General features: G+C 40.9%; 1 protein-coding gene across 1 annotated transcript; it reads left to right on the top strand.

The window, feature by feature from the left end:
* Positions 1 to 6,025: 6,025 nt before the first annotated feature.
* On the top strand, positions 6,026 to 12,784 carry LOC137890154 (leukocyte surface antigen CD53-like). The gene is made up of 8 exons (XM_068734281.1): positions 6,026 to 6,189; positions 6,831 to 6,915; positions 7,964 to 8,152; positions 11,364 to 11,438; positions 11,535 to 11,642; positions 11,772 to 11,876; positions 11,957 to 12,040; positions 12,244 to 12,784. Exons 2-8 carry the CDS (start codon positions 6,853 to 6,855, stop codon positions 12,313 to 12,315), a joined length of 696 nt encoding a protein of 231 aa, XP_068590382.1. The 5' UTR covers positions 6,026 to 6,189; positions 6,831 to 6,852; the 3' UTR covers positions 12,316 to 12,784.
* Positions 12,785 to 12,952: the final 168 nt, after the last annotated feature.

Consider the following 12,952-nt stretch of genomic DNA (forward strand, 5'->3'; position numbering starts at 1 on the left):
GTTTGCCTGTCTCACTCACTCACTCACTCAATTCATATAACTGTCTGTCTGCCTGTCTCTCTCTCCCACACACTCAGTCCATCTGACTGTCTGTCTGCCTGTCTCTCTCTCTGACTCACTCAGTACGTATAACTGTCTGTCTGCTCTTCTCACTCAATCCAGATGACTGTCTGTCCACCTGTCTCACTCACTCAGTACATACAACTGTCTGTTTGCCTGTCTCACTCACTCACTCAGTACAAATAACTGTTTGTCTGCCTGTCTCTCTCTCCCACACAGTCAGTCCATCTGACTGTCTGCCTGTCTCTCTTTCCCACTCACTCAGTACATATAACTGTCTGTCTGCTCTTCTCATTCAATCCAGATGACTGTCTGTCATCCTGTCTCCCTCACTCACTCAGTACATATAACTGTCTGTCCGCCTGTCTCACTCACTCACTCACTCACTCACTCAGTACATATAACTGTCTTTCTGCTTGTCTCACTCACTCACTCACTCACTCAGTTCATATAACTGTCTGTCTGCCTGTCTCTCTCTCCCACACACTCAGTCCATCTAACTGTCTGTCTGCCTGTCTCACTCACTCACTCACTCAGTACAAACAACTGTCTGCCTGCCTTTCTCACTCTCTCACACTCATTCATTCAGTCTCTCTATCTCTGTCTTCCTGTCATTCTGTGTTTCTCTCTCTGTCTTTCTTTCTGTCTCTCCCTCTCTCCCTCTGGCTCTCTCTCTGCTACCACTACTGCTGTTATTCATGCTACTACCAGTACCAATACTACTACAGCTATTAGTACGATTGCTACTAGAACTAATACTACTGCTATCACTTCAAATACTGCCATTACTATTACTACTTCTACTACTACTACTGTTATATTAAATACTACGACCACTACTACAGCTATTACTACGACTACTGATACTACTACTTATACTGCTTCTTCTAATTACTAATACTTCTACTACAACTACAACTTCTACTACTACAAATATCACTACTGCTGACATTTTTTAAGCCACAGAAGCTGTTCGAATATCAAAATATTCAGCTTTTTCAGGAGAGGGGTGATATTTTTCGGATTTGTAATCTTTAAACTTTTTGAATTATTAAGCTTTTTGCAATTTGTTTTGAATGGGATATCTATGGAGAAAATCTTCAAATCTTGTTAAACTTCTTCAACTTTCAAAGCCTTTCTCATACTTTCAGCTACTGACACCATAGTTAGACGTTTCAACTAGAAGGGTTTTCAGCAGTGCAGTTTAAATGCTTTCGAGCTTCAACATTTTTCAGACCAGTAGTCCCTCATTTCTGTATTTTCAGCAATTTTTTTGCAATTCATTTCAGCTTTCAGCTTTCAGCATTCCAACGCATTTTCAGCAGGAAATGCATTTTCTTACTCTCCAACTGCTGCGTCGTCACCATGGGAACCAATGACACACACACACACACACACACACTTTCTCTCTTTCTCTGTCTGTCTGTCTGTCTCTCTCTATACACTCAGTACATATAACTGTCTGTCTGCCTCACTCACTCACTCAGTACATATAACTGTCTGTCTGCCTCACTCACTCACTCAGTACATATAACTGTCTGTCTGCCTGTCTCTCTCTCCCACACAGTCAGTCCATCTGACTGTCTGTCTGCCTGTCTCTCTCTCCCACTCACTCAGTACATATAACTGTCTGTCTGCTCTTCTCACTCAATCCAGATGACTGTCTGTCCACCTGTCTCACTCACTCACTCAGTACATACAACTGTCTGTCTGCCTGTCTCACTCACTCACTCACTCAGTTCATATAACTGTCTGTTTGCCTGTCTCACTCACTCACTCAGTTCATATAACTGTCTGTCTCTCTCTCTCCAACACACTCAGTCCATCTAACTGTCTGTCTGTCTGTCTGTCTGTCTCTCGCTCCCACACACTCAGTCCATCTAACTGTCTGTCTGCCTGTCTCTCTCTCCCACTCACTCAGTACATATAACTGTCTGTCTGCTCTTCTCACTCAATCCAGATGGCTGTCTGTCCTCCTGTCTCCCTCACTCACTCAGTACATATAACTGTCTGTCTGCCTGTCTCACTCACTCACTCAGTACAAATAACTGTCTGTCTGCCTGTCTCACTCACTCAGTACAAATAACTGTCTGTCTGCCTTTCTCACTCTCTCACACTCATTCATTCAGTCTCTCTATCTCTGTCTTCCTGTCATTCTGTGTTTCTCTCTCTGTCTTTCTTTCTGTCTCTCCCTCTCTCCCTCTGGCTCTCTCTCTGCTACCACTACCGCTGCTATTCATGCTACTACCAGTACCAATACTACTACAGCTATTAGTACGATTGCTACTTGTACTAATACCACTGCTATCACTTCAAATACTGCCATTACTATTACTACTTCTTCTACTACTACTACTGTTATATTAAATACTACGACCACTACTACAGCTATTACTACGACTACTGATACTACTACTTATACTGCTTCTTCTAATTACTAATACTTCTACTACTAATAATACTTCTACTACAACTACAACTTCTACTACTACAAATATCACTACTGCTGACATTTTTTAAGCCACAGAAGCTGTTTGAATATCAAAATATTCAGCTTTTTCAGGAGAGGGGTGATATTTTTCATATTTGTAATCTTTAAACTTTTTGAATTATTAAGCTTTTTGCAATTTGTTTTGAATGGGATATCTATGGAGAAAATCTTCAAATCCTGTTAAACTTCTTCAACTTTCAAAGCCTTCTTTCTCATACTTTCAGCTACAGACACCATAGTTAGACGTTTCAACTAGAAGGGTTTTCAGCAGTGCAGTTTAAATGCTTTCGAGCTTCAACATTTTTCAGACCGGTAGTCTCTCATTTCTGTATTTTCAGCAATGTTTTTGCAATTCATTTCAGCTTTCAGCTTTCAGCATTCCAACGCATTTTCAGCAGGAAATGCATATTCTAGTTATTATTGTTATTATTATTGTTATTCTCCATCTTCCACATCAGAGTTTGCCGCGAAACTAGTCCCACAGCGTTGCCAACACCTGCTCAAAAAGTAATTCAACACGTGCGGCTTGATCGGGAATCGTGAGCTATGACTTTTATAAGAAATTCGTCCAGCGGTTTCCCCGAAAATCGCAATCTACGATGAAAAATCGGCCCATTGACTTGAATGGGATTTCGGCGTGAAGAAAGCAAAAAAAACACTTAACTTTGGACCCATATTGACCAGCCATACTTTAACGTAGAAACATGATTCAAAGTTTAAAACGTAGACAAATTGATGGACGTTATTGAGCCAAATGGACATTTTGCTAGCTAGCATAGTTTTCATGAAGTCACCGATTTAGTTTCAGCAAAACTTTGGGTCTGTTTCAGATTTTATAATGGGTGTGTATTGCGCAGCTCGTTAAGTGCTAGAGTGATGACATCACGGTCAGAGTGAAGCAGAGCAGGAAAATGTTCTGTGATTTTTCCAAACAAATTGCTCCCATTCCCACAATTTTTACTCTTTATACACCATTTTTGGCCAAAAAGCTTGGAAATGTTGTGCTGGTCGCAACAAAGTGTCTATGGAATCCAACGGACTTACACATTTGGCTCAAACAGCCGTGGAGCGACATGAATTCCAACCGACTGCTCCATTAGACCCCATGTTAAATCAGAAAAGAAATTTGTCAAAGAAAGCAGACGGTACCAGTTTTGTAACTTGCGCTGGCGCTCACATTTATAACACTATGAACATAAAAAACATACCAGGGTGTTCGGCAGAGTCTTATCTCTCTCACGGTGCACTTATTTTATTGATTGGACTCATGGTTTTGGTATAAAGTGCATTTGTTTGACAGGTGTTTTCCAATGTTTTCTCATGAAAAGTCTGCCAAGCTCACAGGTGTTCTTAATTCAGCTAATTACTGATGTTTATAAACAAACAGACTCACAGACTCTCCAGGCCCTGCGTTGTCACCATGGCAACCAGTGACACGCACGCACGCCCGCTCTCTCTCTCTTTGTCTGTCTGTCTGTCTCTACACAGAAGGATTTACAAATAAATGTGACTCACAAATGCACGCAGAACAAATATATTTCTGCATTTGTATGTATTTGTGTGTGGATGTTTTCTATTTGTTTGTGGATTTGTGTATTTGTTTGTGGATCTCTTCACATTTGTTGGTGGGTTTTTTGAGACTCCTCTGCCTGGCCGGATTCACAAATACGTTTTTTTTAACATGGACCTATCTGTAGCCAATCAGATGTCAGCCTCATTTTCAACCAATCACATGAGCGCAGCTCCCCCCCTCTCCTCCCCACGAGGCTGCCAGCTGTGTTCACACCGAACGCAGGGCGAATTATTCGCGCGATGAGATTACATACAAAGTCTTTGCACAGACGTGATGAGACTGCAGTGATGCAAATGTTGCGCGGCGCGTTTGGGGCGACGCGTTTGAGGCGACGCGTTTGGGGCGTTTTGAGCGACGCGTTTGGGGCGACGCGTTTGGAGCGACGCGTTTGGAGCGACGCGTTTGTGGCGTTTGGAGCGTTTGGGGCGACGCGTTTGGGGCGTTTGGAGCGACGCGTTTGGGGCGACGCATTTGAAGCGACGCGGTTGGCGCGATGTTCCTCCTGTCATCACTGACGTCCTGTTGTTGTTGAATCAGGAAGTACAAACTGTAGCCATCTGTGTTCACCCAGAGCTCTACGCAGGGACGTGCGGTCAGGGTGTGATGATGAAATGTAAAAAACAAATAATGCTAAAATAAAATAAATATTAATATTTCTCTACTGATCTGCGCTATAAATGTAATTTCTGTATTATTCCAAACATTTTTATAATCAAAATCTCTGAATTAGCGCATGTCCTGTTCAAACAGAGAGGAGACAGTGAGGTGAGGCAGTGACCAGCTGTTCCTCACCTCAGACTGTGAATCCCTCACTAACTGGGTTGAGCGCGTGCCTTTTGCTGTCTCATTCCTGCACACACTGTAATATTTGTAGACACTTTTATTATATGTCCTTTCTTTCCATATAATAGGTACTGTATTTCACGTCTGTGTGGAACATATTTAGTGTTGCTGATCTGACATTAAGGGGAAGCAAACACTACTCTGCCTCAATGAAGGGTGCGCGAGAGCCCAAGGCTCGGGTTTATTGCGTCAATTAACACAGGGCAGATCGACCCAGGTAGGAAGTCAGACACCGATAAGGGATAGAGCATCCGGTAAGTTTTCAAAATAAAAGCGTCAGCTTTAACTTGGTTTAACTTTTTCAAGAGTATGAATCTAAAATGCAGAAAAGAGAGAAGCATTATCTCAATCGAACCTCAACGATACTACCGGTAACATCAGCGTTTATGTATATATTGCGACGTCTTCGGGCAGTAGAAGCCACACTGTCAAAATTTCTTGCGAAATTTTCTAGTTCTGTATACAGTAAAATAGATTTGTACGTCAGGCTGCTGACTTGAAGCGGATTTTCTCAGCCTGCTCTGTGGTCCGCCCTCAGGGTGGGGTTCACATTTCCAACTGAAACTTAATGTTCAGTCAGCGGCTCAGCCCTTCAGGGTTTTCCACCATACTTCAATCTGGTGATGGAATAAAGTCTCTTTTATGTTAAACAGATACTTAAATGCATACCTTTGCAGGTCATTTATATATTTGTGTATAAATTACACAAACTCTCATGGGCTTTACTCGATTAGAATAGAATAGAATAGAATAAACTTTGCTATATTGTCTGAAAACAAAGACCAATACAAAATAAATACTTAAATGAAATGATTAGTCTCCCACTGTTCTAAAGACTTGAGTCAAGCTTACCACATCTGTAAAGCCACGTGGTAATGCACGATTTTTCTCTGACATAATTGTCACCTCATATGCTGCATAATTATTCAGCATGTTTTCAACCTCAAAGCTCTTGACCACCATTTGACTGTTTATTTCTGAACATGTATATGTTGTCTAAATAACAGAAGTGTGTCACAGACACTTTGCTGCTGTTATTTTGGTTTGTTCTCCGCCACGCTTTCTGTCATAGATTTTCCATGTTGCTTCTGCTGAGAATGAGGAAGTGAGAATGAGGTGCTGAAAGCCCCACAAAGCTGCACGGTCCACAGCGCTATGAGAAGGGGAAGTGTCAGCAACAGCAGTGTGAAAACAGAGACGAGCACATTATTCTCCCAAGCTGGTAAGACCTCAACTTTATTTCTCCTCTGTATTTGTCTCTTCTGAGTGTCAGGCTAAGATATTATTTTATTCTTTTGTCTTCATCATAAAAAAATGTGTTGATGTTGTATATCTAGAGAATACTAGAAAAAAAAAGAAAAAAAGACTTAAAATACCAACATGGTCAGTCATCTCAGTCGAAGTGTTGTATGTAAAGGTTTAGTACACCTAGAAATAGATCAAATGTGAGCAAAATTATATTATTCTAGCATCCATCTTTATTAATCATTCTTACATCAATAATCAGTTATACATAGATTAACTATTTGAGTTTTCTGATGTTTAAATATTTAAATATATACATTGTGGTGATAGTTATCATTTTTACCCAGAAGTATTCATTTCCACAGTTGACCTAACCCTTGTGATGTCATTAGCAACACCGTCCTGTTTAATGAAGGTGAAATGTATTTGTAACTCTCTGTCTGCATGTAAACTGGGAGGAAACACAGGAAGTGAGATGGGGTCATGGCGCTTTGTCAGCGTTGAGACACACACGTACATACACACACAAAAGGCCGAAATTAATTCAGAACAGATTAATTTTGGCTTCCTCTGTTCATATTAGATGAAATATGTTAATCTGAATGTTTCTTGTTGCAGGTCTGATCAGAGGTGTTACAGAATGGCTCAAGGCTGCCTCAAGTGTTTAAAGTACACCATGTGTTTCGCCAACTTCCTTTGTTTTGTATGTATGTCTTAATCATCCAGCATCACATTAGGTCACTATGGTACAAGTTGTGTTGTAGCTCAGCTAATAACATAAAAATAATCATTTGATAAGTGCCACTTAAAGTGGTAGTGATAGAAACTCAAGACACTGAACCGAACTGAAAAAAGGAAAAGTCAGTGATTGACGAAGTATTCTGATCCTTTACTAGCTAGCTTTGGCATTTCTCAACCTGGACTCTATATTTTCCATGTTTTTGTGTCTAAGTGACTAATGTGGACAGCAAGTTTTGAAACTGGTTCAGTATTGAGGGAGAGCGCTGGAGACGGCAGCCGCTCACTAGGCTGTATTGAAATGACTCCGGTACACTGACAGGCTCAGGTAGTTATTAGAAGTGTCTGACTACATTATGAAGAGAACCCTACGTAGAAATCCAATGTGTTTCTTTGCCTATCACTTGATCCTGTCTCACTCTGAGAAGTGTCACACTGAACTCTTGCCTCACATCCACATTGTGGAAATCAGCAAAATATTCAGACATTGAAAATATTTTAGAAAACATGAAGCTAAGCTTTCTGTACTCCCAAACTCTGACAACCCTGGCACTCCTCTCTCCAACTCTCACTCACGTTTCCACCGTCTTCTGGCAACAAGTCACATGACACAATAATAAACAGAAAGCAAAAGGTTTTCTCTCTCTGTCGGGTTCTTTCCATAGTGTTGTCAGACACAAACACTTTTAGTGGGCGTACATTGACGGTGAGGAGTTGCCCCGAGCGGTTTCATTACAGCCTGTTTAGTGGCTGCCTGTTGCAGCGCTCCAAATACTTAAACTGGACCAATTTCAAAGAATGTCCCCATCAGTCACATAGACACAAACACATGGAGACTAAGTTGGCCTTTCAGTAAAAGTATCATCAGTAAAATGTAACTAAAGTATTGACAGTAGAAGTACTCATTATGAAAAAAAGAACGCTCCTCTCAGTGTCACAATATAATTACATAGGATATAACTGGATTATCATTATGAAGCATTCATGTGTATTCATTCTAATAATCCTGTCAGATGTGCGGTGTGGCAGTGCTGAGCTTCGGCGTCTACATGATGGTCAACTTCAGGATGGCTGCACTCACCCCGACCTTGGCCAGCTTCAACTTAGCCAACATGCTGCTGATCAGCGGCATCGTCATCACCTGCGTGTCCTTCCTGGGCTTCCTGGGTGCTCTGAAGGAGAACCGCTGTCTCCTGCTGACGGTACGACACACACAGCATCCCTGGGTGCTCACACTGGTTGTGTTGTTGTTCTAGTCCATCTGCTAACTCATCATGATCACTCTCTCTGTTTTAAGCAATGTTCTTTGTACACTGTCGCCTTAATGAGACCTGGGGTTCTTGGGCCCCCAACGTGTCACAAGATTTTAACGCATAACAGAATCTGCTGACTTTTCCAAAATTTCCACATAAATTAGTCGGTTATTCACACCGACTCTAATCAAGTATCTATTTTTGATCGTTTTACAGACATTCCTTACTACACACGTAGTAGTGATGAGTCAGTTCACCACAAGTCTTAGTTCCATTCTCAACTGTGGACAGTGTACTCTGTAGATTTGCCAATGTACAGTTGTGGTCAAAAGTTTACATACACTTGTAAAGAACATAATGTCATGGCTCTCTTGAGTTTCCAGTTATTTCTACAACTCTGATTTTTCTCTGATAGAGTGATTGGAACAGATACTTCTTTGTCACAAAAAACATTCATGAAGTTTGGTTCTTTCATGACTTTATTATGGGTTAACAGAAAAAGTGACAAAATCTGCTGGGTTAAAAATATACATACAGCAACATGAATTAGCAATTTTGGTGACTTAGAAAGTTGTGTCAATGAAATGAGCTTCATAGCATGGCCTCTTAACTTCTTGTGAGTGATTATGAGTGACTACAACTGGTGACTTCTCTGAGGCCATTTAAATAGGGCTCATTAGATACAAACGCCCACAAACGCTACAATGGGAAAGTCAAAGGAGCTCAGCATGGATCTGAAAAAGCTAATCATTGACTGGAACAAGTCAGGAAAGTCACTTGGAGCCATTTCAAAGCAGCTGCAGGTCCCAAGAGCAACAGTGCAAACAATTGTTTGTAAGTGTAAAGTGCATGGCACTGTTTTGTCACTGCCACGATCAGGAAGAAAACGCAAGCTATCACCTGCTGCTGAGAGAAAATTGGTCAGGAGGGTGAAGAGTCAACCAAGAACCACCAAAAAGCAGATCTGCCAAGAATTAGAAGCTGCTGGAACACAGGTGTCAGTGTCCACAGTCAAGCGTGTTTTGCATCTCCATGGACTGAGAGGCTGCCGTGCAAGAAGGAAGCCCTTGCTCCAAAAGCGGCACCTTAAGGCTCGACTGAAGTTTGCTGCTGATCACATGGACAAAGATAAGACCTTCTGGAGGAAAGTTCTGTGGTCAGACGAAACAAAAATCGAGCTGTTTGGCCACAATGCCCAGCAATATGTTTGGAGGAGAAAAGGTGAGGCCTTTAGCCCCAAGAACACCATGCCTACCGTCAAGCACGGTGGTGGTAGTATTATGCTGTGGGGCTGTTTTGCTGCCAATGGAACTGGTGCTTTACAGAGAGTAAATGGGATAATGAAGAAGGAGGATTACCTTCAAATTCTTCAAGATAACCTAAAATCATCAGCCCGAAGGTTGGGTCTTGGGCGCAGTTGAGTGTTCCAACAGGACAGTGACCCCAAACGCACATCAAAAGTGGTAATGGAATGGCTAAATCAGGCTAGAATTAGGGTTTTAGAATGGCCTTCCCAAAGTCCTGACTTAAATCCCATTGAGAACATGTGGACAATGCTGAAGAAACAAGTCCATGTCAGAAAGCCATCAAATTTAACTGAACTGCACCATTTCTGTCAAGAGGAGTGGTCAAAGATTCAACGAGAAGCTTGCCAGAAGCTTGTGGATGGCTACCAAAAGCGCCTAATTGAAGTGAAAATGGCCAAGGGACATGTAACCAAATATTAGCACTGCTGTATGTATATTTTTGACCCAGCAGATTTGATCACTTTTTCTGTTAACCCATAATAAAGTCATGAAAGAACCAAACTTCATGAATGTTTTTTGTGACAAAGAAGTATCTGTTCCAATCACTCTATCAGAGAAAAATCTGAGTTGTAGAAATAACGGGGAAACTCAAGAGAGCCATGACATTATGTTCTTTACAAGTGTATGTAAACTTTTGACCACAACTGTAAGTGAGACAATGTGTATTTTTAATGCTGTAAACATCACGATTTCAATTCCATTCATCTCATTTGTACTGGGAGACCCAAAACCTGGACCAATGAAAGCAAAGCATATCTGCAGGGCTTGATACCACTAGCTATTCAGCTCAGCTATTTTGCAGGCATGCTTGATTGTTCTCAGGCATTGGTTGTAGTCACAAATAATTTCCAGCACCACTACGACAAGAGACGTGGTAGAAATTTAAATGAAAGAAATATTTGAAACACGATGCTTCTGTTTGAGATCTACTTTACTCTTCTTTACATGCTTTCTATCACCAGTATTACATCATTAATAAATGAAAGGATCATTTAGATTTATTACAACTTGGTATTTTATCTTCATAGTTTCGAACCTGTTTTTTTATCAGTTAAAATCACGTTGTACTCTGGGAACATGGCAACATTGCTACAACAGTCCAACAGGTGTCTAACCCAGAAGATCAGACAGGTTGGAAAGGAGCCAACACTTTATCCAGATTATCTAAACCACTGTATTTGAAGATAAAAACTAAAACTGAGCCCACCCAAAATGCCATTAATAATCCCTCACTGCACAGAAAAAAGCAACTCATTTGTGCCCGTGTACTATGTGGTCACCCTTAAAGTTTATACAGACATCCATGGTCCCCTGAGATGGAATCCTACCACTGTCGGGTTTTGAGTGAAATGTCTCGTCAGCTGTAGCATGAATCGCCATGAAATGTGGTTCCAACAGATTCATGTTCCTCAGATGACGGCTGCTGATGACCTTGGTGATTGCTCCATTTCTAAACACGATCAAATCCCTGCAAAAGTAGAGCCATCCCCATCAACCTCAGCTGTACGTTGTGCTAATTAGCATACTAACACACTAAACTAAGACGGTGAACATGTTATGCACACCTGATAAACATCAGCATGTTAACATGGTTTTACTGTGTTGACATGCTGATGTTAGCATAATTAACTGTGTCAAAGTTAAAGCAGGAAGTTGGTCCACAGACAGAGGGATGTTTTCCGTGGACCGTTTGGGTAACATTCCAAACTGCCCGTGTTTCTTGTTCCATTGGACGGACAGTATATTTGAACAATCTTGTTGTGTTGAGGAATCTTCCCTTAATTCTTTAAATTGTGTGTGGTGTTTCAAAGATGAAACATACAACTGACTGTCATGGATTATTCTGTTGACAGTTTTTCCTGCTGCTGTTCTTGCTGATGCTGGTGGAGCTGACTGCAGCATGCCTGCTGCTCATGTATGAGGGAGAGGTAGGGTCACATCCATCAGTGCTCACACCGTGTTGTACTAATGGAGGAAACACATATCAACTATGTATAATCTGCAAATCTCTCCTCACTATTTAGATAGGTGAAATGGTAAAAGAGGATCTCAACAAGGGTTTGGAAAAGGCCAAAGGAAAGACTGGAAACTCGACAGCTGTGATGAGTGAGTGGGATCTGGTTCAGGTGAAGGTGAGTGGATCAGAGCACAGGCACACTGACAGCTCACATGAATGACTGCCTGTGGATGGTGTGCTGAAATACAGAGAGCAAAGACATCTCAGTCGGTTATCGTAAAACCTCTTTAAAAATCTGTTTCAGCTTGATTGCTGTGGAGTCTATAATCGAACGGACTGGGGGGACAAAGTCCCCGACTCTTGCTGCTTGAAGAACTGTAACAGCACAAATGTCCAGTACAAAGAAAAGGTAGACATAATGCAGACAGATGCCTTACCATTGCATTAGACTGTTGGTAACGGTTCTAACTGGATGCTCTTTGTTTTCAGGGTTGTTTGGCAACCTTGCAGAACTTCTTTGAGGAGAATTTCCTGACCACTGGGATTTCCGTCATTGTTCTCTGCATTATCGAGGTAAGCTGATGCATTTTTACCATATCAAAATACTTAATACTTATTACCAAACTGCAAGGAACACTGTCTTTGTTAACTTCTCCATACAAAATCTGAGCACATTTTCAGCTTGTTGGAGTGGCCAAAATTAGAATTGAATGCAGCTCTAATAGTATATCCAAATGTGTTTTACAATTCAATTTTTTCATCTTGTTTGTTGACAGGTATTGGGAATGTGTTTCGCCATGACGCTCTTCTGCCACATCAGTAGATCTGGACTAGGCTACAAGTTATAGACAATATTCTCTCAAACAATATATTCTTTATCTGCATATCTTAAAGTTAATATTGTTGTACAGTTCTTGTCCTTTGATCAAATCATGTTTGCAGATGGCTAGAAAAGGGATGTTTCTGGAAAAGCTTATTTAAGATCATAAAATAATGATTTTGATTCCAAAATGTTTCAACAGAATAAGCTTTTTAATTCTCAAGAAAATGTAAGCTTTTTCAGAAAACTCTGGCCTTCCGTAACTGTAAGCGAGTGAGAAAGCGTGAAATGCTGTTTTAGTCTGAGCTGTTTGAAATGGAAGCTGCTTGTTGTCAAGTTTCTCTCATCCTTTCTACATTGTACATCTTTTGAAGTGAATAATGAAAAGAAGCCGTTTCTGCAACATTAAATATATGATATAACTTTCTTACACATCTTTTCAAACTTGATAACTTTTGGAAATCCTATAATGTACCAATAAAGCCTTATCAAATACGGCACTGTGTCCTCCATTTTGACTAACTTCATGGTGTCAGATGATCAGCATTTCCTGTTTCTAGCTTCTCCGAGCTGTTCACTGATCTGTGGTGGAGCCATATTTGTTCACCACTTCCCCTTTTGACTTTGTTCAACAGTCAGTTCCTCTAAAGATGTTTAGAGTTGTT

The sequence above is a fragment of the Cebidichthys violaceus genome, unplaced genomic scaffold (assembly GCF_023349555.1).
Source record: "Cebidichthys violaceus isolate CVI_PGR_0920_01 unplaced genomic scaffold, fCebVio1.0.p SCAF_62, whole genome shotgun sequence".
NCBI classification, from domain to species: domain Eukaryota; kingdom Metazoa; phylum Chordata; class Actinopteri; order Perciformes; family Stichaeidae; genus Cebidichthys; species Cebidichthys violaceus.